The 26,222-nt window shown below is 42.6% G+C and overlaps 2 protein-coding genes across 3 annotated transcripts in view; one reads left to right on the top strand and one right to left on the bottom strand.

Moving 5' to 3' along the window:
* The window catches only part of ITGB2 (integrin subunit beta 2), an 84,876-nt gene extending 66,379 nt beyond the window's left edge, over positions 1 to 18,497 (bottom strand). Inside the window, exons 1-3 of one of the 2 annotated variants that reach the window (XM_063115928.1) lie at positions 18,273 to 18,497; positions 12,853 to 12,936; positions 126 to 186 (exon numbers count right to left, since the gene is read on the bottom strand). In XM_063115928.1, coding sequence (XP_062971998.1) covers positions 126 to 183 — 58 coding nt within the window. In that variant the 5' untranslated portion in view covers positions 184 to 186; positions 12,853 to 12,936; positions 18,273 to 18,497. Of the gene's footprint in view, positions 1 to 125; positions 187 to 12,852; positions 12,970 to 18,272 lie in introns of those variants that run through there. The other variant, XM_063115929.1, reaches the window with a different exon arrangement.
* Positions 18,498 to 18,885: 388 nt separating this feature from the next.
* Positions 18,886 to 26,222, top strand: part of SLX9 (SLX9 ribosome biogenesis factor) — a 36,510-nt gene continuing 29,173 nt past the window's right edge. Inside the window, exons 1-2 of the mRNA XM_063115925.1 lie at positions 18,886 to 19,149; positions 21,451 to 21,559. Of these exons, the coding sequence (XP_062971995.1) occupies positions 19,021 to 19,149; positions 21,451 to 21,559 (238 nt within the window). The 5' untranslated portion in view covers positions 18,886 to 19,020. The remainder of the gene's footprint in view (positions 19,150 to 21,450; positions 21,560 to 26,222) is intronic.

Below are 26,222 nucleotides of genomic sequence, written 5' to 3'. Positions count from 1 at the left end.
CCACAAACAAACAGAAAGTTAAGTACACTTAAAGTCATTTATTCCAATGGGCTATATAGGATTGTTGTTGTCATGACAGCACTTAGGCAGCATGGCAGCACTAGTTCCACATAAAAGTGACTCACCTGTTGTAAGGAACAGCAGCTCAGCTCCAAATAGCAAAAGGAAGTGTGTGTGTAACATCTCCTGTTAAAGGTAAATAATACACAATGAAATAACTACACTCAATGACTGCAAGAATAGTAGCTGATAATTTTGTTGTAAGATTCTATCTTGGAGACAAGGATTACATCAAAACAAGGTTAGTAGACCCAAGTAGGCCCAGAAGCACTCTGGGCTGGTGGAAATTTAAGTACAACTTCGAAACCTTCCAAACTAGCTAAATGAAGTGCTTGAAGCTTTCAGCTTTACAACAGCATGGCCCAAGCTTTTAGGAAAAAGGAAGGGAGAAAGGAATGCATCGCTACCTATCCCAAGGGGAGATATGAAGACCAAACTTTCATGGATCCAGAGGAAGATTGAAAGAGACCTCTGCTAGAATCCAGGGTGTAGAACTCAGCAAAGTCCAGGTAGAGAGTGAAGAAAATATTTTAAAATGGAAAGTGCTGTGGAGCCCAAGTCAAGTGAGCAAAATCAAATAGGGGGTGAAAACTACATCAAGCTGCTCAGGAGCCAGGTGCTCAGAGAAAATGGGCTTGGGGAAAGATAGCCAAAATAGTCTCAAAGGTAAGGGAAAACATATTTCAAAACAGAAAAGAAGACTCACTCTTCTTCTCCCAAAAGGGAGGCAAGGACCAGACTGAGTCTGCGTCTCAGGCTTCAGGCAGCAAAACTCTCTTCCCTCAAGGAGAAACAGGCCTGCTTATGAAGTAAAGTTTCACTCCCATTCAATTCCTTATGGTAGGGTCTGGGAGGGGATTGATTGCCTATGCTTGAACACACACACAACACTCAGAGGTCCCAGAAATTCACAGTTGCTGGTGCTTTTACTCCAGATAGCAGTTATTCCCCACCCCACCCTCAACATTCCAAGTGCTGCATTTTGAGTTTCCATAGGCTTAACTAAAGGTGCACAGCTGTGCACTCTTAAATTATGTGCTTGGGGGCAGTCTAAATTACCACCAGGGAACCCTTCCAACTCAGTGTCTCTGATTACAAAGAGATTAAGGATTTATGCTAACTCTGTAAGGCTTGAATTGGTAACCTTTATTGTTTTTCCTGACTTTGAGCTGAGCAGAGAAGAGGAAGCTGCCCCAGCTGGACTAGAAGGCACATAAGGAAGCCAGCTCCCAGAGAGAGAGAGAGAGAGAGAGAGAGAGAGAGAGAGAGAGAGAGAGAATCAGAGTGAGCAAACAGGAAGAACAAACAAGAATTTGTCGGGGGAGTGAAGTGGAAGAGGAGACCAAGGCAAAAAGGAGAGAGGCCTCGAGTACATCTAGGGGGTTGCCTATTCAGAGATGCCTTGTGCTTGCCATGTGCTCCTAAGTGCTGATTCAGGAGGCCTGTCCTGAGAGCTGCTGCTGGGCCTGAAGGGGCATGTCCTGATTGTCTTCAGCCACTGAGTGGGTGGGGAGTCTTATTCTGTTTCCTGACTCCAAGCTGAGCAGAGCAGAGAAGAGGAAGCTGCCCCAGCTGGACTAGAAGGCACATAAGGAAGCAAGCTCCCAGAGAGCAAGCAATCAGAGGGAGAGAACCGGATTTTGCCAGGGGGAGTTTGGCAGGTCAGGTCAAGGGGGAGGTCCATAATGATTTTTTTGTTGTTGTTCTTGTAACACACACCCATATAGTATGCGACTCTGTTGTTGACCTTCAGCACAGGCTTTTCCAGTAGAGGCAAAAAGGGACTATGGACGGAAAGGATTCCCCAGTGGTAGTGACATGCAAGGTTTGTTTTCCTGCCTGAGATCAACACGTGCAACAAGTTCAAGCTGGCCTAGGGAGGTCGTGGGCTCTCCCACACTAGAGGCATTCAAGAGGCAGCTGGACAGCCATCTGTCAGGAATGATTCCTGGAATGAGCAGGGGTTGGACTCAGTGTCCTTATAGGACCCTTCTGACTATACTATTCTATGAGATTGATAAAGAAATGGTCAAGGAACACCTAAATTCTTTGAACGAGTTCAGATCTCCAGTGCCTGATGAACTGTATCCTCGAGTTACAGGATACAGTATTCAGAGCTAACTGTATTCAGCTAACTGTATTCAGAGCTAACAGTGCCAGATGACTGGAGGAAGGCTAATGTTGTTCCTATCTTCAAAAAGCGCAAAAAGGAGGAACCTGGAAGGTACAGACCAGTTAGTCTGACATTCATCCCTAGGAAATTTTTGGAGCAGATTATAAAGAAGAATCTGTAATCACCTTGAAAACAATGCAGTGATTACTAGAACACCACATGGATTTGTCAAGAATAAATCCTGCCAAACAAATTTGATCTCATTCTTTGATTAGGTAACCTCCCTTGTGAACTGTGGGAATGCTGTGCACATAATATATCTTGACTTCAGCAAAGCTTTTGACGAAGTGCTCCATGTTATTCTGATTAACAAACTATCTAAAAGTGGGCTAGACGGAACAACTATTAGGTGGATCCACAGTTGGCTACAGAATCGGACTCAAAGAGTGTTTATCAATGGTACCTTCTCAGACTGGGGGGAGATAAAGAGTGGGGTACCACAGGGCTCAGTCCTGGGCCCAGTGCTCTTCAACATTTTTATTAATGACTTGGATGAAAAGGAGCAGGTAATGCTTATTACATTTGCAGATGACACAAAATTTGGTGGAATAGCTGATACCCTGGAAGACAGAAACAAACTTCAAAGTGATCTTGATAGGCTGGAGCACTGGCCCTACTAGGTTGGATCCCAGGAGTCTTCCTTGCCCCTGCCCCTCCCTACCGCCAACTGACAGCCTCATATAAAAGTCTGCAGTGACTAATTTGCATTGCATTTTGCAGATAAAATCACTCACATTCATACTGACAGATTCCATGATTTTAACAGTTGGAAATGGATAGATACAACTACGGGGTGGATTTTAGTTTGTGGAGCCTTGGGGTGGTAGATTAGCTTCTTGGAGAGTTGAGACCTACCATTTGTTCTTTGGATTCTTGCCCTTCGTGGTAATTAAAGTGTGCCAGCTTTAGGCTAAACATCTGGACCTTAGAACTGAATACTTCCCTGAGAGAGGGTGTTGCTCCCATTGCCTTTAAGGAGTAATTGAAGAAACCAAATTTGAAGTTTGTGTTATAATTAGAGACAAAAAAGGTTTATTAATTTATAATTATTATTTTCTTTTGATGAAGGAGGAGGAAAACTCCGGTGCTCAAAGAAAGAAAATGTGTGTTCTACTTGTTTTGGACTGGATGTCTCCTCCTTCAGAAGCTGTTTTTAGTTCTTTTGAAATTCCTTGACTGCAAGAACAATCTTTTCTTCTTTCTTAGGTGCTTGTATACGCTGTTTTTTGAGCATTTATAACTCATACCCAAAAAATCAGCATATACGAGCACTTTAAAAAGAAAATATTGTTCTTGTAGTTAAGGAATTTCAAAAGTACTAAAAACAGCTCATGAAGGAGGAGACATCTTCTCCAAAACACGTGGAGCACAATAAATGTTCCTTCTTTCTTTGAAAACTGGAGTTTGCCTCCTCTCCGTCATTAGTTTACGGTACCTTTACCTCCACATACTGTACAATGTGTTAAAAAAAAAACACCTGGCAAATACGCACAAAGCTAGCCATCTTTCCAGCCCCTTTTCTGTTTTACAGTTTAAGCTGTCAGTTTGTGTGCTCTGCCCCTCTAGCACACAGCGCAGGATTGTGAGTGTGCATATTCTCCAAAGAGGCGAAAGTGCGTCTCTCTCCACAGCAAAGAGGCCACACCCCTCTGTGAATCAAGGCTGCTTCCCCCACCGCCATATCGTTTCTGCAACTGGGTGGCAATATTAATCTATGACAGTTTTTCTTGTGCCTGTTTAAGCAGCTGAGGAGAGGAGGGGTCCACTTAGTCCCCACATTCACTCTTCACTTTTTGTTTCTAGACTACCAATGAGCACTTCTAGCCTTATCAGTTATAGCTTCTCTATACCATGTTTTTATCCTGCAGATTTACCAGGGCTTCTCTTTCAGATTCTTTGCATGACCATGATTGGCTTCTTTAGATGTGCTTTCCCGTGGTTTGTTTGTTTTTTGCAGTGGGGTGGTGGTCCTTTATCTTCAAGTTGTATATGTTTTATTAAACAGCTACTAGACGGCAGTAAAAAAGCCTCGTGTGGCGCAGAGAACCAACAACCAATGGACAAATCAAGATGTCTTAATTCATGAGAATGAGCCTTGTGTGGCTCAGAGCGGTAAAGCAGCAGTTTCTGCAGCTGAAACTCTCCCCACAGCCTGAGTTTGATCCCAGCGGAAGCTGGTTTCAGGCAGCTGGCTCAGGTGGACTCAGCCTTCCATCCTCCCGAGGTCGGTAAAATGAGTACCCAGTTAGCTGGGGGAAAGGTAATAATGGCCGGGGAAGGCAACGGCAAACCACCCCGCTATAAGGCCTGCCAAGAAAACGTCAGCGAAAGCTGGCGTCCCTCCAAGAGTCAATAATGACTCAGTGCTTGCACGAGAGGTTCCTTTCCTTCCTTTCAGATGGCAGTATTGTATAGTGCAATTACACACTTTACGCGCAGCAATCCCACACTTCCTAGATTTATTACCACATTTTTCCATTAAGGGAAAAGCTGTGATATTGGTCACAAAGAATGGGAGAGGCCTTGTAGGCTGACACAATGTCTTGTGCAAAGGACCTGCAAACTTCTATGAGTGACCAATCATGAGTGCACGATGAAAGTCTCATGCAGAGAAGCCCTTAGAAGGCATTGTGAAAGTATTTTGTATTCCCCCCCTTAATTGATTTTTTGTGATAAGAAAAAAAAAGTCGTAGGACAATACAGGAGAGTTATGAGTAGAAGACAGGACTGTCTTGACATTTGTCTTCACATTCTGTGAATAAGGCAAAACAAAGGTGTGACATAAGCCTCTTCTGGAACCTCCCTATGATGGAGCTAAAAGACAACTCTTAATAACCACTCCATTTATGTTATATCTAAGGTATCTCTTTCAGTTTGCTGGTGGGAAGGTGTCCCCAAGGAAGAAAGGGAGGTATTTTCTCCCTTCCTAGCACTGAACACTGAGACTGAAACTACATATGATGGTAGCAGACCCATTAAGCAAGTTTAAGTAGGGTGACCAACTGTCAGGATTTCCCCGGATTTGTCCTGGTTTTTGTTCTTTCCATGGTGTCAGGGGGGATTTTCTATAATTTTCAATAATGTCCTGGAATGACACACCTTCCTCTTTAAGGCTGCCATTAGCATGGCAGGAGGGAATGACATGCTTTCTTGAGGCACATCATTCCCCCGCCCCAAGCTCCAATTGAGGTCTTAAAGGGGAAAGTGGGTCATTCGTGGACATTATAGAAAAGGCACCAATTGGAGAGGGTGGTGGTGGTGCAGAATGAAATCCTTTCCCCTCCTCCACTCCAATCGGGTTCTTTAAGGTGGCGGGGGAATAACGTACTTTCTGCAGGACTCAGAAAGCTGCTTCCCCACACACACACACACTAGGTGTCCTCTTTTTTGGTTTCCCAAATATGGTCACCCTAGTTTAAGAGTCCAAAGCCATTTTAAACTCTGTTCTCTTACTCAGCTTACTTAGGGTGACCATATTTTGGAAACCAAAAAGGAGGACAACATGGTCAGCCCCCAAGGGGGCGTGTCCAGCACCAAGGGGGTGTGCCCACCCGAATATAGCCTTGGTCACATGTCTGATTTTACAGCACACATTTAAGACAAATCTGTTCTACATAGCATCTTAATGTTAAAATCACTGAAATAAAGAACAAGTGAGAGAGTCAATGTATCTGAAATTAACTTCACTCACTCCTACTTTTGTAGGTTTTGCTGTACTTTGAAACTTTTGCTATGCTTTGTGTGATACAGTCTCCCCTTCCCTCAAATATCTTTTCTGACTGTATCTTCACTCATTGCAAGCTGCTGTTGTTGTTAACAGGGTTTGCCACTGGCCGGCCGGATGGCTGGCTTTTTTTAATTTCAATTTTTTAAAAAAGCTTGTGTATAATTGTCACAAGTTTCTCTACTCTAACATTAGGGTGGGTGTTGTGGCAGTTTACCTAAAGACTGGAGATCCCCTTAATGCCAAGGGCTGAAACTGCTCAGTATGCAAAACCCCAAAGAGGAGGTTTGACAACCTGAGTTTGAAGGATATGGCTCCAGCAGTTTTAAAACACAATAATTTTAAAACTTTGAACTTTTTAAAAAATCCTTAAAAAACAATGGATGAACAAATCTGATTCAAACCTGGCACGGCTAAATCTCTCCTTAAGAGCTATCATGGTGCCAACTTTCAGCCCTTTATCTTTTAAAAATGTCATTTTAAAAAAATAATTTTAAAACCTCAAACTTTTTTTAAAAATCCTAAAACTCAATGGATGGACAGATCTGTTTCAAACTTGGCATAGCTAAAGTCCTTGTTAAGAGCAATCATGGTGCCAAGTTTCATCTCTTTATCTTTAAAAATAATGTTTTTTTTAAAAAAATTAAAACCTCAATTTAAAAAAAAATCCTAAAAAATCAATGGATGAACAGATCTGTATCAAATTTAGTGTGGCTAAAGCTCTACCTAAATCCTATCATGGTGCGAAGTTTCATCTCTTTATCTTTAAAAATGATGATTTTAAAAATAATAATTTTAAAACCTCAATTTTTAAAAAAATCCTAAAAAATCAATGGATGAACAGATTTGTTTCAAATTTGGTATGACTAAAGCCCTTCCTAAGAGGTACCATCGTGCCAAGTTTCATGTCTTTATCTTAAAAAATGACAGAGTTATAAGCATTTTTGTTAATTCCCATTAGAGCTGCTCTTCGGAAAAATCCGGATTTCCCCTCCCCCTCCCGGATTTGTCAGCAAAAACCCGGACAAATCCCGGCAAATCCGGTCATATGGTCACCCCAGCTTACTTTGTTACAGTCCATCACCTAGGCATTTTGCTCCCAGCTAGGCCCAATATCAGAGACATTATAGGGGAAACAAGTTTGAGCACTGAACTGCAGAGAAGTAACCCATTTTGCTGTTAAATAACCCCAGCTATTTGCTTTATATGTGATTGAGGCAGACCTGAGCTTTAAAAAAGGTCTGCCAGTCTGAGTTACACAGAACTCTTCTTCAGGCTTGGTGTTCAACAAAATTTTAAAAAGAAGGAAAAGAGTGTGGGCAGGATATTAATATGCCCATGTAGTATCTTTTAACCCTTTAAAACATTTTTCTTGAGCACCCATTGATAAGGGCTGTAACAGACCCTTTGATTATCCAAAAGTTCTTTTCCACATTTTTAATTCAATTCAGACAATTAAATCCCTCAACTGCCTAACAAATCTAATGCAGGATTGTTTTCTCAGAATGATACAGCCTCTTGATGCCAAGTTCTTTACTACATGAAAGGGGGGTTTATGGGTCAGTGGCCTGGTACTAATAGTTAATGCTAAACTATAGTTGAGGACTAGATGAATCATCCGTGACAAACTTTGGATCTGTATGCTTCCTCCTCCCTGGCCCTCCTTCAGCATGGCTACACAGAGAGGAATGGAAGCATCCTTTTCCTGGTCTAAACTAACTGCAGTTTGTCAATACATCTTATCCAGGAACTGTGGGTAGTTTAAACTATGATTTAAAAACAAAAACAAAAAACAAGCCAGGTTCAGAAAGCACAGTTTGATGTTGGCTTATTTCAATAAACTATGGTTTAAACAAACCATAGTTTTGCCTGGTTCAGATGTAATGACAAAGTGCGTTTAGATTTTTTTTATTAAACTAGGAAGTGGGTGCTTCCAATCTCTTTGCAGCTACTCTAGGGAGAGGGGAGTGAACAAAGCCAAGGCTCAACCAGGTTCAACCCTGCAATGCTAAATTGTGGTGTATTGTTATATTTGTATTAGGTCTTTGGCTTCAAAAAGCTTCGGGGGGGGGGGGGAATAGAAGAAACAGGAGAGAACTGGGGGAAAGGTAAGTGAAACTTCTGACTGACACTGCCAAAGTCAACTGGGCCTACTTGCTTCACACATTTACTCTTTGCAGAGTTCCTCTCTTCCCTCGTGGATCACTGCCTGTCACCATAATCTATTGTCTCTTCTCTTCTGTTATTGCTGAATCATGTCTCTTTCTTCATTTTGCTCTGTTGAAAGAGTTATGAGAAAAGGGGAACACTGGGTTTGTTCCACTCCCTGAAATAAGAAGGAAAAAGGGGGCCATGAGGAATTTGGACTGCTGCTTGAGACATAGTGAAGAAAATACATTTGATACAGTGAAAGGATTCTAGTGAAAACATCTGAGAGGTTTCCACCCTTAAAGGCAGCCTAGAAATAATTTTAGATAGATGATAGATTTGTAAGGATAAATATTCTGTGCTTAGGACTGTATACCTGAGTGCTGTTACCGTTAATATAAAGTGTAATGATTGATTTCGCAAGAATCTAAATAGCCCACTTAGGCCTAGACCTGGATACTATTTGAAGTAGGAAATGCCTCTCTTTTCCCTTTATAATATAACAACAACTAATTGCAAATTGCTGACTGATGTATTTGGTAGATAACTTTAAAAGCCCAATTCCTATAGACCATGGGTCCCCAAACCTTTTGAGCCAGTGGCCTTATCTGAAATTTTGAGTGTGTGAGTGTGTGTGTTATGGGTACTATCACAAAATAGCTGCCATGGGGGCTTGACCATTCACCAAATTGCATCATTGTGGGCATGGCCAGAAGCCAAGCTGGTGAGGCTAAAAGAAAAATAAATTGTCCAAGAACCTAAGTACAAGGATGAAGTGGGATCTGAGTTCCAGAACACAAAATCACCCTTTTGAACCCATTTCACAGAAGGCAAACCAGGGAGGCTCAGAGACAAGTACCTTGTCTAAGTACAAGGCAGAAATGGAGACTGAGCCCCAAATGCCAAATCACATAATTCATCTATCAAGTACAACAAAATACCCATTTCACAGAAGGCAAAAACTGGTGATGCTCAGAGAAACACACCCAGGCAAAACACCTCCATTCGCCCCACTATCCTCTCTAGACCCCCAAGACGCTTCCCTGTCACCTCACCTCTTTCTTTTCCCTCCCTTTTTTCTGAGCGACTGACATGCTTCAAAGCAAAGTTCTGGGCTACAGCCACCCACCACTTCTTATTTTCTAAGAATGCCTCTGGAGCACATGTGGGGTTTAGAGGCATTCTTGGCAACAGATGGTGCTGGAGGCCAGTGCTTCACTTTGCAGTATGCTAGCCTCCGAAATATATATATATATATATATATATAGATAGATAGATAGATAGATAGATATAGATATAGATATATAAATCTAGGGGCTGTCTATACATTCTGGAAGCCCTGAGGTGGCTCTGTGGTGGCGCTACGTTGATTATACTATGCAGCAGCGACGTTGAAGACACCGCAGGGATTTCCAGAGCAGCTCCACATTTTAAAAGTCGGGGACTTACCCCAATTTTTCAGGATGGAGCAAGGTGAACATAGTCCTTCTTCCGACTAACCTCACTCCATCCTCGATGTGGAGGTGTGGCTGGGTGGATGGCGACCCATGATTGGTCACCATCCACCTGGGCGGGGGCGGGCCCGGTCGCCGGATACCCACGCTTTCGCTGCTGCATCGGGATTAGCTGCTGCTCCCCTGCAGCAGCGTAAGCATGGGGTTTTGTTTATTACGGTGGCAACCTGGCGCCATATAGGCAACCCCCTAAACAAAATATAAAAATCAGGATGGATAGGGGGCCTAGCTGGTGCCAGGCCCAAGTACCATAAAGCTACAATGATAGGCTGTTTATTAGGAAGCACGGGGTAAATATACTTAAGAACATGCTGCACATTTTAAGCGCTGTGAAGAAAAGTGAAACAATTTGACAAAATATGTTATGACTAGGGTGAAAAACTATAGAAATAATAGAATTCTATATATTCATCTCCTCTCCTGAAGTGATGCCCCAAGTTATCAGGGCAGAGATGAAATTGCCTATTGCATTATTTTAGCAGTGAAATCAAAATCATCAATTAACTCATCCAGCACACCTGTATATCCTCTCTGCCCATGCAAAAAGCATGGTTCTCCTTCATTGCTTGCTACTCCCTTAAAATAGTAGAACTCTTGAGGCCACTGGATTTAAAAGTTACAAGAAGCCATACATTTGCCAGAATAGTAAACAGAAGATCCCATTTGGTTGATCCAAATTGTGTCCATGCACTGACAGACGGCTGCAGAAGAGGCTTGCGTGGAAAGGGAGGGAGGGGGTATTCACAAATCCCCCTTTTTTCCTGCAGCTCATTTCATCATCTTCCACACAGTTTCAAAGGGCCTGAAGGTGATAGGGAAAGTGCAAGGGGGCTGTGAAGCCAGAGACCAGGAGCCGGCATTGGCAACTTTTCTTCTGGTAAAGTTCCTGCGCTTTTAACAGCCACCCAACAGGAGGACGTTCAGCTTTCCCCTCTGTGAAACTTCTGCTTGTCACTGGAGTTGCCAACTTTTTAACTGATTCTTCTCCTGTGCCTTTAACATTTGTGTGACCTTCCATACCCCCACCCCCCCACCCCAGCTACAGCTTTCCCCATCTTTGTTTCAGGGAAAGTTCCACATACGTGTCTGTCATGTTACTGCTAGAGATAAAGCTATAGGGCCAGTGAAAACACTAGCAACCATTTTTGGCATCAGTTTTATGAAGCAGGGGTGGGCAACTTGTGGCCCTCCAGTTGTTTTGGCCTTACCTCCCATGATTCTTCACCGTTGGCTATGCTGGCAAGGGCTCACAGGACTTTTAGGTAAAAACTACTAGACTGGTACAAGTTGCCAACCCCTGTTCTGAAGGAACCAAAGCCCTGTCAGAAAAATGTTAGAAATCCTACACATATGAGCAAACAAAGGACGAGTTCTATTAAGAGAGCCCAGTGACAACCACCTCTTATAAAAGTGCCAGAAGGCATAGCACTCTTCACAAAGTATGTCCGTTTCATAGATGTCTGGGAAAAGAAATAATTTCTGAAAAATCCCAGGTGCTGCTGATCCCAAATAACAAAGTCTTTATACTAGCTGGAGTTCTTTCAGGGAAAATTCTTTGAATTCATGGGTATCAAGGTTTTAGGAGTACTACTGAACACTAGTTTTTATCGGAAGCAACAGAATGTAGCTTTCTGCAGAATACTTCAGCAGAAGTGTGAAAAACAAGCTGGCCTGTAAATGCACATATGTATTCACATCTTACACCACATATTCAGATCATACCACAAAAGCAGCTAAGCTCCTCCACAGTAACAAATATGAAAGCTGAACAATGAACTGCAGTCCAGCAAAAACTATGCTCAGAAAGAATGTTGTAACCACTACAGGATTATCTGACATACAAAGTGCTGACCAGAAAGCTATTTTCAAGCTATTTTAATCATTAGCTTAGTGACTCCAGAAAGCCCCAAAACTTCTTCACATTGTCCTTCTTTCAGCTTCAGAGAAACACCACCTACCTGAGGCCATTCACATAGTTCAAGTACAGCAGTAGATTCAAGCGATTAACTAAATGTTATCAAAAACAGGCATTTGGCACCTCAAATAAGCAAAAGATGCATGCGTAGGGTGATTCAGAGCAGAGAAATTATGGACAGGGAAAGCATTAAGACTCAATTAGCTTTTCTTTATACAAACAAAGAAGTGTCAGGCCTCTGTTACAGAAGTTTGCATAAAACTTGTAATTAGCCCCTCAGTGGCATACTCACAAGGAAGAATTTATTTTATTTATTTATTTATTTAAGGATTTTTTATGCCGCCATTCAGCCAAAAAAGGCTCTCACGGCGGCTTACAAAAGTATTTCTTGACAGTCCCTGCCCACAGGCTTACAATCTAAAAGACATGACACAAAAGGAAAGGGGATTGGGAGGGAGGAGGAGGAGGGGGAAAAGGAAAGCAAATTCAGGCTTTGAGAATACATGAGTTTAGTGGTACACAAGGGCAAGCTGGCTAGATGGTACAGTTTCTCCATCAAATGCTGAAGAACTTACCTTTTCAGTTACATATGTCAGCTGTCAGTAATAAGGCAATGAAGATTTGGGCCGTACCAAGGCCACAGGGAGAGAATACAGACAGTGCTGGTATTAACATTTAAAGCCCTAAACGGCTTGGGGCCAGGCTATCTGAAGGAATGCCTACTCCCATATGTACCTACCCGGACCCTAAGGTCATCCTCAGGGGTCCTTCTCCGCGAGCCCCTGCCAAAGGAAGTGAGGTACCAGGAGGAGGGCCTTCTCTGCTGTGGCACCCCAGCTGTGGAATGAGCTCCCTAAGGAGGTTCGCTTGGCACCTACATTATATGCCTTTAGACGCCAGGTGAAGACCTTTTTATTCTCCCAGCATTTTAACAGTCTACAAATAAATTTTAACTTGGTGTCTTAAAGTTGTAATTTTGCATTGCTGCTGTTTTTATCTGGTTGAGCTTTTATATTGTATTTTATATTATGGTTTTATACTGTTGTTTTATACTTTGAATGGTTTTAATTTTTGTGAACCGCCCAGAGAGCTCTGGCTATTGGGCGGTATAGAAATATAATAAATAAATAAACATAATTTATGACTATTATACATGGGATCCATTTAATAGAATAAGTAAACTGCAATATTAATATATAGCCTTTAGGTGCTAAACCCCCCACCCCACCCAAGCAAATGAATATTTGCAAAACATATGATAGTTACACTTCAAAATGAGGAAAAAATACACAGAAAACAAAATATTTTAAAAACATACCGCCAAGCCGTCTTAGTGGTTTCTTCTCAGCTATCTTTGCCTGTTGTGAGAAAGTGAAATTCTTTCTCTTCTGATCCGTTACTTCTATATAAATGAGAAAAAAACACTTTTTTCTTTTCTTTTTTTTGGAGAACTGTTAAAGGCTACGCCTCTTCCTTTTTTGTACTGATGTTATATATCTTGTTTCCGTGGGTTGTGGAGGAAGTGACAACTAACAGAGGGTGGCAAGCTTCTTTGAAAAAAGCCATTAATTAAAAACGGTGCTCAAATCCACAGAACATGTACAATTCAGGCTGCGGCATAATTGTACCCTTAGGAAGGTTGTTCTTCAGCTTCCCCGCCCTGAGATCCTTGTGATATAGGGCGGGATACAAATGTTTTTAATAAATAAATACATTTATAGAGGGAACACCAGAGCTCTTTTCAGCCTGGCTGCAAGTGAAGGAGCATTCTCCATAAGTTAATTTGTAGGTCTCACTTGTCAGCCTGCTCAAACGTTACCAGAGGTCCCACTCTGAATGCTCTCCCTGGCCCCAGAACCTTCTGAAGTGAGATCTGTGGAGAAGTGGCACTGCTCACTGGAATTCTCTCCCCAGATAACCTTGCCTGTTGCCAAGCTTAATGTCTTTACAGACCTTTTCCAGGCTTCCCAGCATGTTATCCAGCTGGTTTAATATTGTATTAATATGCTGGTGTTTTTAAATCAGTTGATGTCCTTTTATTCATTTTTTCTGCTCTGCCTCCCTTTCCAATCTGTTGTCCAGCCTTGATAAGACTGGTGGCTTGTCTGGAGGCTCGAGTCTGAAGGTGCTGCTAATGAGTATCAGAGCAGTGAATAGAAAGGTGTTCATTATCAATGACCTCATTAGAGATGAATACACTGACCTTGCCTTTTTAACTGAGACCTGGCTAGATTAGGAAAGAAGCATGAAGCTATCTTAAATCTGCCCACCAGGCTTTTGTGTGTGGTACCAATGACTTGAGGAGCAGCAACAGCCTTGGTCTACAAAGATTCCTATGGTCAGGTACCTGTTCCTGAACTTGTACTTGGTGTTGGGAACATGAAGTAGGACTTGGATTATGTTGATGTACCACCTACCCTGCTGCTTAGCAATCTGTATGGTTGTAGAGGTGGTCTCAGAGGTGGTGCGGAGAACATCCAGGGATTTCAAAACCAATGTTGAGGTCACTTTATTTGGTCCAGTTTTGGATTTCTTGGCTGCCATGACAACCCTGGGCTTATCTTAAATTATACTGGACTCAACACATGTCACAGATCAGCTCTTTCAATCCGACGTTGTGTTTGGGCTTTGGACTACCTGCAACCTCCGCATTGTTGAAGGGCCGAGTTCAATAATCTGACTCCAGACACTGATGAATCCAGAAACTTTTCTGAAGTCCTTGTGAGATTATCCTGCAGTCATAGTCAATCGTCTTAGTGAGGCTCAAGTCTTTGCCTGGAACAGGAAGATTATCTGGGCCTTTGACATGATTGCTCCCAAGCATCCTTGCCTGAATTGTAGCGACATATTTGCTCTTTAGTATTCTGTGGAGTTGAGAGCAATGAAGTGAACTAGACCACAGCAAATTTACTGTGAGCATGACTGAACACAAGTGAGAGCCCATATTTGGGCTTATTCTGTGGTAGTTACAGTGTTAAATTTACCCTACTTCAGAATCATTGTATCCATAAAATGCCTGTTAATGGGTATCGAATAATCTGCTCCACATAAATTCAGTGGGCAAGGTTGACGCACCGTTGGAGATTCACAGTGACCAATTTGCTGTGATTTTTCTGGGGGAAAATGTTCGTATTTGTTTAGAATTAGGTGCCATAGTTGTAACAGGGTCAACCGATGTATGCAGGAAATGCATCCTCTTATCAAGCTCTTATGAATATATTTCATCTTGTTCAACCAGAGGATATGGACAAACCACTTGGTAGTTGAAGACTTACCACCTCTTCACTAGATCCTTGTCAACTGTAGTTATTAAAAGCATCCAGAATGAAGTTGATGACTTCAGAGGTAGTTATTTCCTCTGTGAGGCAGGGAATGACTCTGCTACTATTTAGGCAGTGGTGGTGCAACCCTTATAGAGGAAACCAACTCCTGTGAAGTGACTCACAACTTTATTCTGTGAGTTGACCCATGCCTTTACTGGCTGACTTGATAGTGAGACACGGGTGTCTCCTTTAATGTAGCCAAGCTGAGAGTGGTAGTGCTGTTAATAATGGTGTGTTACTAGCAGCAGTAACACTTCCAATTTCCTGGCTTTGTGGAGTTTGGATTGACATGAGAAAGCTGTATCTTCTGGTCTTTTAAACCAGGAAGTTTGTTTAAATGATTGCATGTACATTGTGGGCTGTGCTGTCTGAGTCATATAGGACAGAGATAGGGAAATGGTCTGGTAGAGTTAGTGGGGGAAGGAGAGAGTAAGTTAGATACAGTGAAGGTTCTGGGTTGTTTGCAAGAGGATTGTTTGAGTGTGTGGAACTGTGTATTTAATGGGAGAGATCACATACTGATCGAGCAATTAAGAGTTATGTGTTTATTATTCAACACATTATTGTAATTGATAAATCTTTCTTTGTTTATAGAATCCTATGCCTCCTGTTTGTGACTGCGTAAGGAGGAGATAATAAAGCGAGGATATAAGGTTAAAGCATACAATTCGTGTGTCCTCAGAGAGAAGACTGCGTAAGGGTTGGGGCTGAGCCTTAAAGGTCCTGGTGGAAGTGGAAAAAAGAGAAGACAGTTCCCTTTTTTGGAGGTGAGAAAGAGAATTCTTACTAGGATAGAGGCAGGAAAGCCACAGCCACTAGTTAAGATGGCTTTAAAAGGAGATTAGACAAAACCATAGAGGATGGGTCTGTCAATGGCTATTAGTCATGATAGCTATTATGGGAACTCCATGTCCAGAGGCAGAACGCCACTGAATTGTAGTTGCTGTGGAGCAGCCACAGGAGTGGGCTTCAAGCTCTGCTTGTGGACTTCCTGGAGGCATCTGATGGCCACTATGAAAAGCAGTATCCTGGACTAAATGGATCTTTGGGCTGCTCTAGCAGAGCTCCTCCTATGTTTCAACATTTTTGCTTGCTACCAATTCTGCCCTTTCTTAAAGGAGAGAGTTGGGAATCTCTGTGGTTCATCTCTGAAGCCCAGTGCAATTACTCAGACAGGTCTTGTCCTTCCTCAGCTGACTTATTCCTGTCACACTGAGTTACGTGGAAAGCAGTAAGACACCTTGTTACTTTTTAATCATAACTGAATCTTAGTGTGATGTCACTGAAAAAGGGCAGGGGCTAAAACTGGGCTTGCCAGTAGTGAACATATTTGTGCAGCACTATTTTTTATTTCACTATACTCAGAATTTGCAGAGTCCAACCAGAGATCAGTCTGTCCTAGAACCTGTTGCTTGTGCCAGGGAAGTGACTGCCTTTCAGTCAGCTAAAGAATTGCAAGAAATCAAAATCTCCTGCAAAGTAGAATAATTTCTCTCACCAATATAAAACCTGTTAAGACCTACACACACACATATCTGAGATTTAGGAGTGGACCTGCTCTCCCCTTTTACCCTTGTTGTACCACTTTGGAGGAAGCAAGCCTTCTCCAGTGCTCAAATTATGGAAGGAAGGACCTTAATGGATTTTTCCAGTCCTACCTACTAATTCCCTCCAATTTTAATTAAAAAAACCCCATCCCCTCCCCCATCCCCTTGTTAAGCCAGTGGCTAAAGAAGCAATCACAAATGGAAAAGGGGTTTGGCCCACTTTGCCTTCCCTTCCCCATAATTTAAGTATTCTGTTTCCTAGAGTCACATTGCAAACTTCTGCAGTTAGTGAAGGAGGAAGCAGATTGCTACAGATTGTGGTGAAATGTTGCCAGGCTCACTGTGAAGGTGGGTCACATCCTGATTCTGAAGTAACCTACTGGGGAGTTAAGTAAATGTCTCTCATACATGAGCAGCCATTTCCTGAACAACTTGTGAACAACTTGATACTATGAATATTTAGATCTACATATAGATCTAAAAGGAGATGAAATAAAAATGTAGGACAATTATAAATTCAAATTCTATTTGATAGCTGGAGAACAGCACATTCTAATTTTCCAGGCAAAAATCTCACACAACTGAGAATCCCAAACAATAAGTTAAATGGTGTATCTGCACTTTCACAGGAAAAACTTATTTGGGTTCTACTTTTCCAATGTCTTCCCTTTTGTTCTCTGAGGACACGATCCTGTTTGAGATTCCTGTCAGCCTCCGGAGGCTGGCAGAGATCATATGCAGAATGGGAGGAACATGGAGATGATCTTCACCTCCATGCTCAACCCACTCTGCATTTTAGCTAGATGGGCATTTTTGCCTGTCAAACTGAGGCCTCAGGGAAGGGGAGGGACAGAGGTTGGGGATAGCTCACGTCCCAGTTTCCCCAGTCTCCTCCTCACCAGCATGTCCCCTTTTCGTCCTCTCTTGAGGTTGCAAAGGCAACCTCGGAGAAGCAGCCAGAATGGGAGAGGGGTTGGGGAGCTTGGACTCCTGGGCTCTCAGACCCAGGAATCCAAAGTATCCTAGAATTCTCCAGACTCTGTGTAAGGGTCATAGGGTTGCTCTCCCCATGGGACCTGCACCAGTGGCACTACTACCACCATATATATATATATATATGGTATCAAATGAAAATGTGGTTCCTTGTATTGCATATTTGAACTAAATGAGGGTACTAGTACAGAAAATGTTGAATACTTCTACCTATTTAAAATTATTTCTAAGCCACCTTTAAGGGTGAAATCTTCTGAAATAGCCTATGATGAGAACTATTCTCACCACTGTTTTCTGTCCTGGGCACTTTACACTTATGTCCAAACAACATACTATTTTGATTTTTATAATATACTCAAAATATATCAGTAGGAGAAATTATCAAAAAATGGATGTAGCAATAAGTACACAGCCATGTTCTTGGGTATATATGCTCTAAAATGCTGTTTAATAACAGAAGCAACCAAGAAAAGATAAACACTGGCTGAGTTCAGACAACACACTAATCAACGGTTGTTTTCCATTCTGTTCCTATTACACACACACACACACACACACACACACACCCGGCAGTTGATTAGCCTGTCATCCGAAGTCAGCCACTGAGTAACTGAGATTAACACTGTGATTTTATTATTGATCAGGCTAGACTTTGAAATAATAATAGAAATGAAGTGATTTTGAGTTTTCAAACTCCATAAGCTGCAATGATTTAGGCTGCAATCCTTAAGACACTTGAGTAAACTCCACTGGACATATCCAGACTTATCCGAGTAAACATCCATAGGATTGCTTGCATTGTTAACAAGAGAAAGGTAGGACAGAGCAGCGGAGGCAGGTTTTAAAAGTACAAATTATGACCAGTTTAACCTCACCTGCTTCTCACTTCTGAGGTGAGCAGCGCCCAGGCTCCATTTTCGTGGAGGGGGGTGTGGGTGTGGTGTGGGTGTGGGTGTGAGGCCCCAAAGACAGGAACAGGAAGTCACTACAGTACGCTTGAAACTAGCACAACTACTTTGCCACCACCCTATTGTTTCCTGAGAAAAGTCCCTTTAAGGAAGTAAGGAAGAAAGGATCGATCCATCTTCCTCTCCTTCAAAGGAAGCTTTTCTCACTCTAAAACCATTCTCCGCTTTTAGGACGTCTCTGCGTGTGCCTCTAGGGACGTGGGTGTTGTTGTCGTTGCTGCTTCTTTGCCCTCAGTAGCTTGGTGCTGACTGTGACAATGTTCCTCCGGGCACTGAAGGGCAGGCGCTCCTGCCAGGCTCGGGTCCCGCTGAAGAGGAGGCGGCAGGGCCAGCGCCGCCGCTCACCCGCGGGCGCAGGGCCTTCAAGGGCCGCCGCCGCCGCCGCCGCCGCCTGGTCGTGGTTCATGTTATTCCAGTATTCCCCCCCCCCGCTCCCCCTCAGGGTCCCCATCGCGCTTCAGGCCTATTTCACCAGGCGGGCCGCCTCACTCTTCCCCGGGCGAGCAGGCAGGACGGGACCTTGCGCTACACGCCTCGTGTTCCCCGGGGGAGACCTTTGGGCGTGCGCAGGGGCCCTTCCCTCGCTTCCGCTCTTAGTTCCCTGCCCCGCCCGCGCCGCGCTGGTCTTGGCCGATTGACCCGTCCTTTGGCGGCTATGGTAGGGAAAGCGCGGAAGCGGCCGCGGTTGCATCAGGCCGCGCCGAGATCAGACCGTCCGCGTCCGGGCGGAGGGGAAGAGCAGCTGCCCGCGGATGCCTCCGCCCGCAGCGCCTTCACAGGAAAGGTAGCGGCGGTGCGTGGGGGGCGAGCAAGGGCGCCGGCGGTGGGGCAGGAAGGCGGAGGGCGCGCCGGGGCAGCGGCCTGTGCGGGAGGCAGGCAGGCAGGCAGGCAGGCAGGCGGCGTCCGGATGCCCCCCACCCCCTCCACGCGCACAAGGCGGAGCAGCCCGGGGTGGCGGGTGGCGGGTGGCGAGGCTTCGCCGCCTCCTCCTCCTCCTCCTCCTCCTCCTCTTCTTTCACTGCCGACACAGTGGACGGGGCTTTCGGGGGGCTTTAACGCTAGAGGGCCAGGGCGGGAAGGCCGCAGTATTATGTACTTTTATTTGCACATCCCACAGACAGGACATGATCTTTGCAAGATGCCTGTCTAGATTTCCCTCTGAAGGCCTCCATGGAAGTGGAACGAGTTCCAGTCACATCCAAGACAGCATTTCCTATCGCTGAAGCGCCCTTGAGCGACGGCAGCTTTCCCCTGTATTGCGTTGAAACCATTGGCTCCTGTGTGTATGTATTTAGGTGCAACTCCTAAACACACTCAACGGGCAAGGATCTTCCTCCAAAGGAAACATGCGTAGGTTTGGGTCCTCAGATAGAGAATCATAGAATAGCAGAGTTGGAAGGGGCCTATAAGGCCATCGAGTCCAACCCCCTGCTCAATGCAGGAATCCACCCTAAAGCATCCCTGACAGATGGTTGTCCAGCTGCCTCTTGAAGGCCTCTAGTGTGGGAGAGCCCACAACCTCCCTAGGTCATTGGTTCCATTGTCATACTGCTCTTACAGTCAGGAAGTTTTTCCTGATGTCCAGCTGGAATCTGGCTTCCTTTAACTTGAGTTACTCCGTGTCCTGCACTCTGGGAGGATCGAGAAGAGATCCTGGCCCTCCTCTGTGTGACAACCTTTTAAGTATTTGAAGAGTGCTATCATGTCTCCCCTCAATCTTCTCTTCTCCAGGTTAAACATGCCCAGTTCTTTCAGTCTCTCTTCATACTTACTCTCCACTCCCAAGAGGCTTTCCCCTGTGTTGCATTGAAACCATTGGCTCCTATGTGTATGTATTTAGGTGCAACTCCTAAACACACTCAACGGGCAAGGATCTTCCTTCTAAGAAAACATGCGTAGGTTTGGGTCCTCAGATACTTACTCTCCGCTCCCAAGAGCCTCACGGTGGCTTGAGTGTTTTGTGTGTTTTTAAAAACAACCTCAAGGAAAACAAAAGCAGCAGCACTATTTCAAGTGTCAAATAAACATTTTAATATATTTTTTATTAGAAGATTAAATAAAGCAATAAAACAAACAAAAACACAGGTGTAACTACATACTTTAAAGGCATAATTAGAAAAGGAATTGAGTATCAAACTGTCAGTATCGTTTGTGCAAATCTGTGGTGTGACCACACTTAGAATACTGTGTACAGTTGTGGTCACCACACCAAAAAAAAGTTATTATAGAACTGGAGAAAATGCAGAAAAAGGCAACTAAAATGATCAAGGGACTGGAGCATCTCTCTATGAGGCAATGTTACAACAGCTGGGATTGTTTAGCTCAGAAAAGAGACTAAGGGGAGACATGATAGAGGTGTACAAAATTATGCATGGTGTGGAGAATGTGGTTAGGGAAACATCTCTCTCTCTCTGTCTCTCAAAATATTAGAACCAGGGGTCATCCCATGACGCTGATTGGTGGGAGATTCAGGAGAAATAAAAGGAAGTACTTCTTCAAACAGTGCATAGTTAAAGTATGGAATTCATTGTCACAAACTGTGGTGATGGCCACCAGTTTTGATGGCTTTAAAGGGGGGTTGGATAAATTCCTGGAGGAGAAGTCTATCAGTGGCTCCTAATCTGGATAGCTAAGTGCAACCTCCAGTATCTGAGGTAGTAAGCGTATATACACCAATTAATGGGGAACATAGGTGGGAAGTTGCTGTTGCACCGTGTCCTGCTTGTCGGTCCCTGGTCAACAGCTGATTGGCCACTTTGTGAACAGAATGCTGGACTAGATGGACCCTTGGTCTGATCTAGCATGGCTCTTCTTATGTGAGAAATAACAGTAACTGAAAACTGTTACGTCGTATGTTAACCATTTGTCAAGTCCCTGACTCCCATTTGGCAACACCTGAGACAAAATTATAGTAGTAGTAGTAGAACCATTCAAGAGAGTCCAATTCTATAACAATGTGTTCTCCACTAGATGGTGATATAGGATACCTATCTGGATAGTACAATTCCTTTCAGGTGGTGTGTGAGCCATCCCGGTCAATTTCATTGCATTGAGGTATGTCATATTTTATTTTTACCCATGACAGGATCAGGCATTTTTCACCTCAAATGTATTCGCTGGGGTGAAGATTGATCCAAAAGCACTGGTGAAGAAGTTAAACACTGGTTCAGAAAGCATTGCTTCAGTCATAAAAGGTAAGAATTTAGGATCTTCTGGCACATATACCTCTATTAATGAATAGAAATGCAGAACTTGGATGTAAGCAGAATAATTTCAGTGTTGATGTATTGTTCCGGATAAGTCAAGATATTTTCCAGGGAAAGGGGTGTTGCTTGTCCTTAACTGGAATTTTAGGTTACCAAAAGATGTAAAAAAAAATTCATATTGAGGTAAGTAGTTGCCATATTAACACTAGTTGCTTGCCGTTTAAGACAGGTGTGGGCAATTTTTGGCCCTCCAGATGTTTTGGCCTACAGCTCCTATCAGCCTTAGCCAGCATAGCAAACAGTGATGGAAGCTGTAGGCCGAAATAATGTAGCTGTGTACCCTACCCATCTGAACATATCTGCTATTAGTAAGATGCTTTTTTGATCCTACTGAGTGGTATTAGCCGTAGCTTACAAAAAGTGCATTGTAACCAGCTTCTATTTTTGAATTACTTTGAGAGACTTCCAGTTATGAATGTTAAGGAATCTTTTTAAAATGACATTAACTGATCCTGCACTGTAGAAATTTAGGCAGCCTTCATTAACTATGTAACTTGTTTTTTCCAAATTACTCTGAGTGGTTCTGCATGTAACATTGTGCGCAAAACAGAGAACTAGTGTGATGTAGCGGTTAGAGTGTTGGACCTGAATTCAGGAGATTCAGGTTCTAGTCCCCACATGGCCATGAAGTTCACTGAGTAACTTTGGACCAACCTAATCTACCATACAGGGTTGTTGTGAAGATAAAATAGACAGGAGGACCATGTAAGCCAACTTGGGTGTCTTGCAAATAGAAAAAAAGATGGGATACAAATGTAATAATAAATAACTAAAATAACACTATAGTTTAGTGCTTCATACATGATCCTCTCCTTTTCTGGTGTGACCATGAAGAAATGGAAAACATCAGCTTTTACTTTTACACTAGCTACATCCAAAGATGAGAGAACTCTGATTAGTTTAAACGATAGTTTATTGAAACAAGCCAAGATCAAACACCTGATTTTTTGGTAAAAATCATGGCTTTTACCAAATCATAGTTTAAGTGTGGAAATGGATGCTTCTGATCTTGCAACCTTGCCAGAAGAGGTCGAGGGAGGGGGGAGTATGAAATAGGCTTTTAAATGCAATACTATCTGGGTCTCTATGTAATCACAGTTGAGAGTTACTAGGATGGTGTTTCCTAAAGTTGACTAAAAACTGTTGAAAAAGTAATTTTTCACTTTAGAAAGGCTATTGAGAAATTCCTTCAGAGGCAGGCAAATTTTCTTTCTATGCATCTCTGATTCCTGAACAGTAAAATTCTTTGAGACCTACCAACAGCTTCCTCAGGGCTTTTTCCCAGATATAATCCTTTCAGAGTAAAAATCAAGCATTACAGATTATTATTATTATTATTATTATTATTTATTTATATAGCACCATCAATGTACATGGTGCTGTACAGATTATACACAGTAAATAGCAAGACCCTGCCGCATAGGCTTACAATCTAATAAATGATTTTAAATTAACATTGAATCCTACCTGTTTCTATTTCAGTGTTTGAATAGTTAAAATTCATTAAGCATTTTTTGTCCAGTAAATATTGGCAAAGGTAATTCTCTGCATATTCTCTGCATATTCTCTGCATTTTTAATATAATGGTCTTGTAGAATGGTGGGGGGAAATGAATTCTGTTTCTTAGATTCTGCATTGCTGACGTAAGGATTACGCCCCGATCAGTATTAGACATCTAGAGATTGTTATTGGTGCCTGCCTGCTTGATACCATCTTTCTCTATGAGAAGCCTGCAGAAGCTGGCCTGGTGTAAGAAACAGGGAGTTCCATAATTCAGCTTTCCTCAAATTAAGTACAGGCATTGCCTGTACTTTAGTATCATTACTCAACCTCCCCACTTTGGGAAGAATTTGCTGATCTAGAGGCTGTAGGTCTGGGTTTCCAACGTGGGGCCCAGAGACACCCGTCTTGGTGCCCACCAGGCTATTTCTAGCACATCAAAATTCATCACCTTCTTGATCAATAAAGTTAATGAACAATGACCATGTACCTTCAGATGAATCAATATCTGATTGATCTCTTAAATGGCTAACTTGCTGAGTCTATGTCTCCAATAATGCCAAGTTCCTCTCCCTTACCAGTCATTCGAATTCAAGGAGCCTGTCACATTTCCAGTTTTTTGCAAAACCCTGTCTAGCAGCCAGCAAAAGGAAAGAGATTAGATCTTTTGGGGAATAGTCAATATTAAATTTGTTGTATAAATTAAAACAAGAAAGACCTGGATCAAGACTAATTGATTGATTAGTAATTTTTGTTGTTTCCTCTCTTTTATTTAAGAGTGCATAAATTATATGCCAAAGCTTTGGTTGACTGGAATGATATGTACACATAAATTGTAACATTTTCGTATAGAAAAACAGTAAACATGAGGTGAGCCAGTCGAACATCGTCCATATTACAAATTTTCATTGTAGAAAATAAAATGTTTGCAATGAGAAGTTACAAACTTGTACATTTGATACCTCAGGCAGAACATGTGACCTCATATGATACGTACACAGCAATGTCATGGCAAGTTTAATAATCCTTCATGAAAAATTACTAGATGAAAATAAGAACTTTATTCCTAACAATTGTATTGAAGGTAGGCATCCTGAGATTTATAATTGCTTTTTCACATTTAATTTGCACCCAATCCCCAACTGCCAGTTTATTTCATTCCTCCTTCCTGCTGCTTTTACATTCACTTCCTCTTATAACAACTTCTTTTTCTTATCTCCTTCTTTATTCCTAATCATCATCATCATCATTCTCCCTGCTGCCATACCTGCTGTGGAGTGTGCATGGTGTGTCCATGTCACAGGGTGGTCAAGCAGAGAGGTCTGCAGCACTGAGACCCATCTGAAGGTTGGCCGAGGCTCACTGGTTGGTCCCGGCCCACAGTTTAAGGGGGTCCCGACCCACATGGCTTAATCCATGTGGAGATCGTTGAAATCAAGCTATGCAAATTTCTGAGGTTCCGAGCAATGTAACAGGCAAACAAAAGCCTGCGTTCCAACCTTGAAGCTGGGGTGAGGATTGCTGCACAACTGCTGGGATGATACCAAATCTCCTGTCAGTGGCCCTGCCTGGAGGGTTAGAGGTGGTACAGAGGACTGATAACAGTGGTTCTAGATGGCACTCTGCAATACTGTGGTTCTTTTCAACCTCCCAATTACATGTTCTCATGAATTAGGAAAGGAAAGGAACCTCTCGTGCAAGCACTGAGTCATTACTGACTCTTGGAGGGACGCCAGCTTTCGCTGACGTTTTCTTGGCAGGCCTTATAGCGGGGTGGTTTGCCATTGCCTTCTCTGGCCATTATTACCTTTCCCCCAGCTAGCTGGGTATTCATTTTACCGACTTTGGAAGGATGGAAGGCTGAGTCGACCCGAGCCGGCTGCCTGAAACCAGCTTCCGCTGAGATCGAACTCAGGCCGTGGGGAGAGTTTCAGCTGCAGAAACTGCTGCTTTACCGCTCTGCGCCACACGAGGCTCATTCTCATGAATTAAGACATCTTGATTTGTCCATTGGTTGTTGGTTCTCTGAACTTGCTTTAAACCTCTTATTTTGCCTACAGATGTTTTTGTTGGATAAGAAAAAAATTGGTTTTGATAAATGTATAAACAGTCAAACACTCTAAGGTTGCAAATCTATGCATGTTTAGATAGAAAAAGTTTCTGCAACTCCCAACATGGTTGACTGGGGAGTGTTGGGAGTTGTAGGTCTTTTTTCTGCCAAAATACAGACTTTAATCACATGTCTCAAACCAGAAAAGGCTCCAGGAAAGGCCCCAGAAAAGGCCTCAATAACCTTTGGAATCCTGAAGGCTAATATAGCCTGGTGGTCTCCCCCTTTAGCTAATCTTTTTATGCATATTTTTTTTTATTTTTTTTATTTTACTTAAACATAATACATACAATTAAAGAAAAACAACCTAATACAATAATATTGCGATACATTAAAATCTCATATTTTCGCTTAGCCTATTAACATAATCAAACTTAATCTAAAAGTGCACCCTCCACCTCGGGACCTTATTCCTCTTTCCAAAAACTCATAGTTTCTTCAGCTGGTGGTTTCCCACTTCCCTTAGACAACACAAATACTAGGAACTGTTTCCAGATTCCCTCAAAATCATTCGTTTTTGTTATACCTCTTATTTTAATATTACATGTCAATTTATCATTAATAGCAATCTCCCATACTTCTTTATACCACTCTTCAATAGAGTATTCCCCTTGAATCTTCCAGTTCCTAGCTACAATCAACCTTGCTGCAGTCAGCAAATTTGTTATCAATTCCTTAATTTCTTTACTACCTTTGAAATCTTCATGTAGCGAGAGTAATGCAACTCTTGGTGTTTCTTCTATTTTCATTCCAACAATTTCTTCAATCTCAGAAAACACCATCTTCCACAACTTTTGCACATATTTACATTCCCACCACATGTGTAAATACGTTCCTTTTTCACCACAACCTCTCCAACAATTTGCTGAATGCTGATTATTTATTTTGTTTAGTCTAACTGGGGTTAGGTACCACCTCCAAATAATTTTGTAATAATTCTCCTTTATTCTCACTGACATATTTCTCAACACTCTTTGTCCC

Source organism: Elgaria multicarinata, chromosome 2 (genome assembly GCF_023053635.1).
Source record: "Elgaria multicarinata webbii isolate HBS135686 ecotype San Diego chromosome 2, rElgMul1.1.pri, whole genome shotgun sequence".
Taxonomy (NCBI): domain Eukaryota; kingdom Metazoa; phylum Chordata; class Lepidosauria; order Squamata; family Anguidae; genus Elgaria; species Elgaria multicarinata.
The sequence above is the reverse complement of the archived record's forward strand: the minus strand, read 5'-3'. Positions and strand labels throughout refer to the sequence as shown.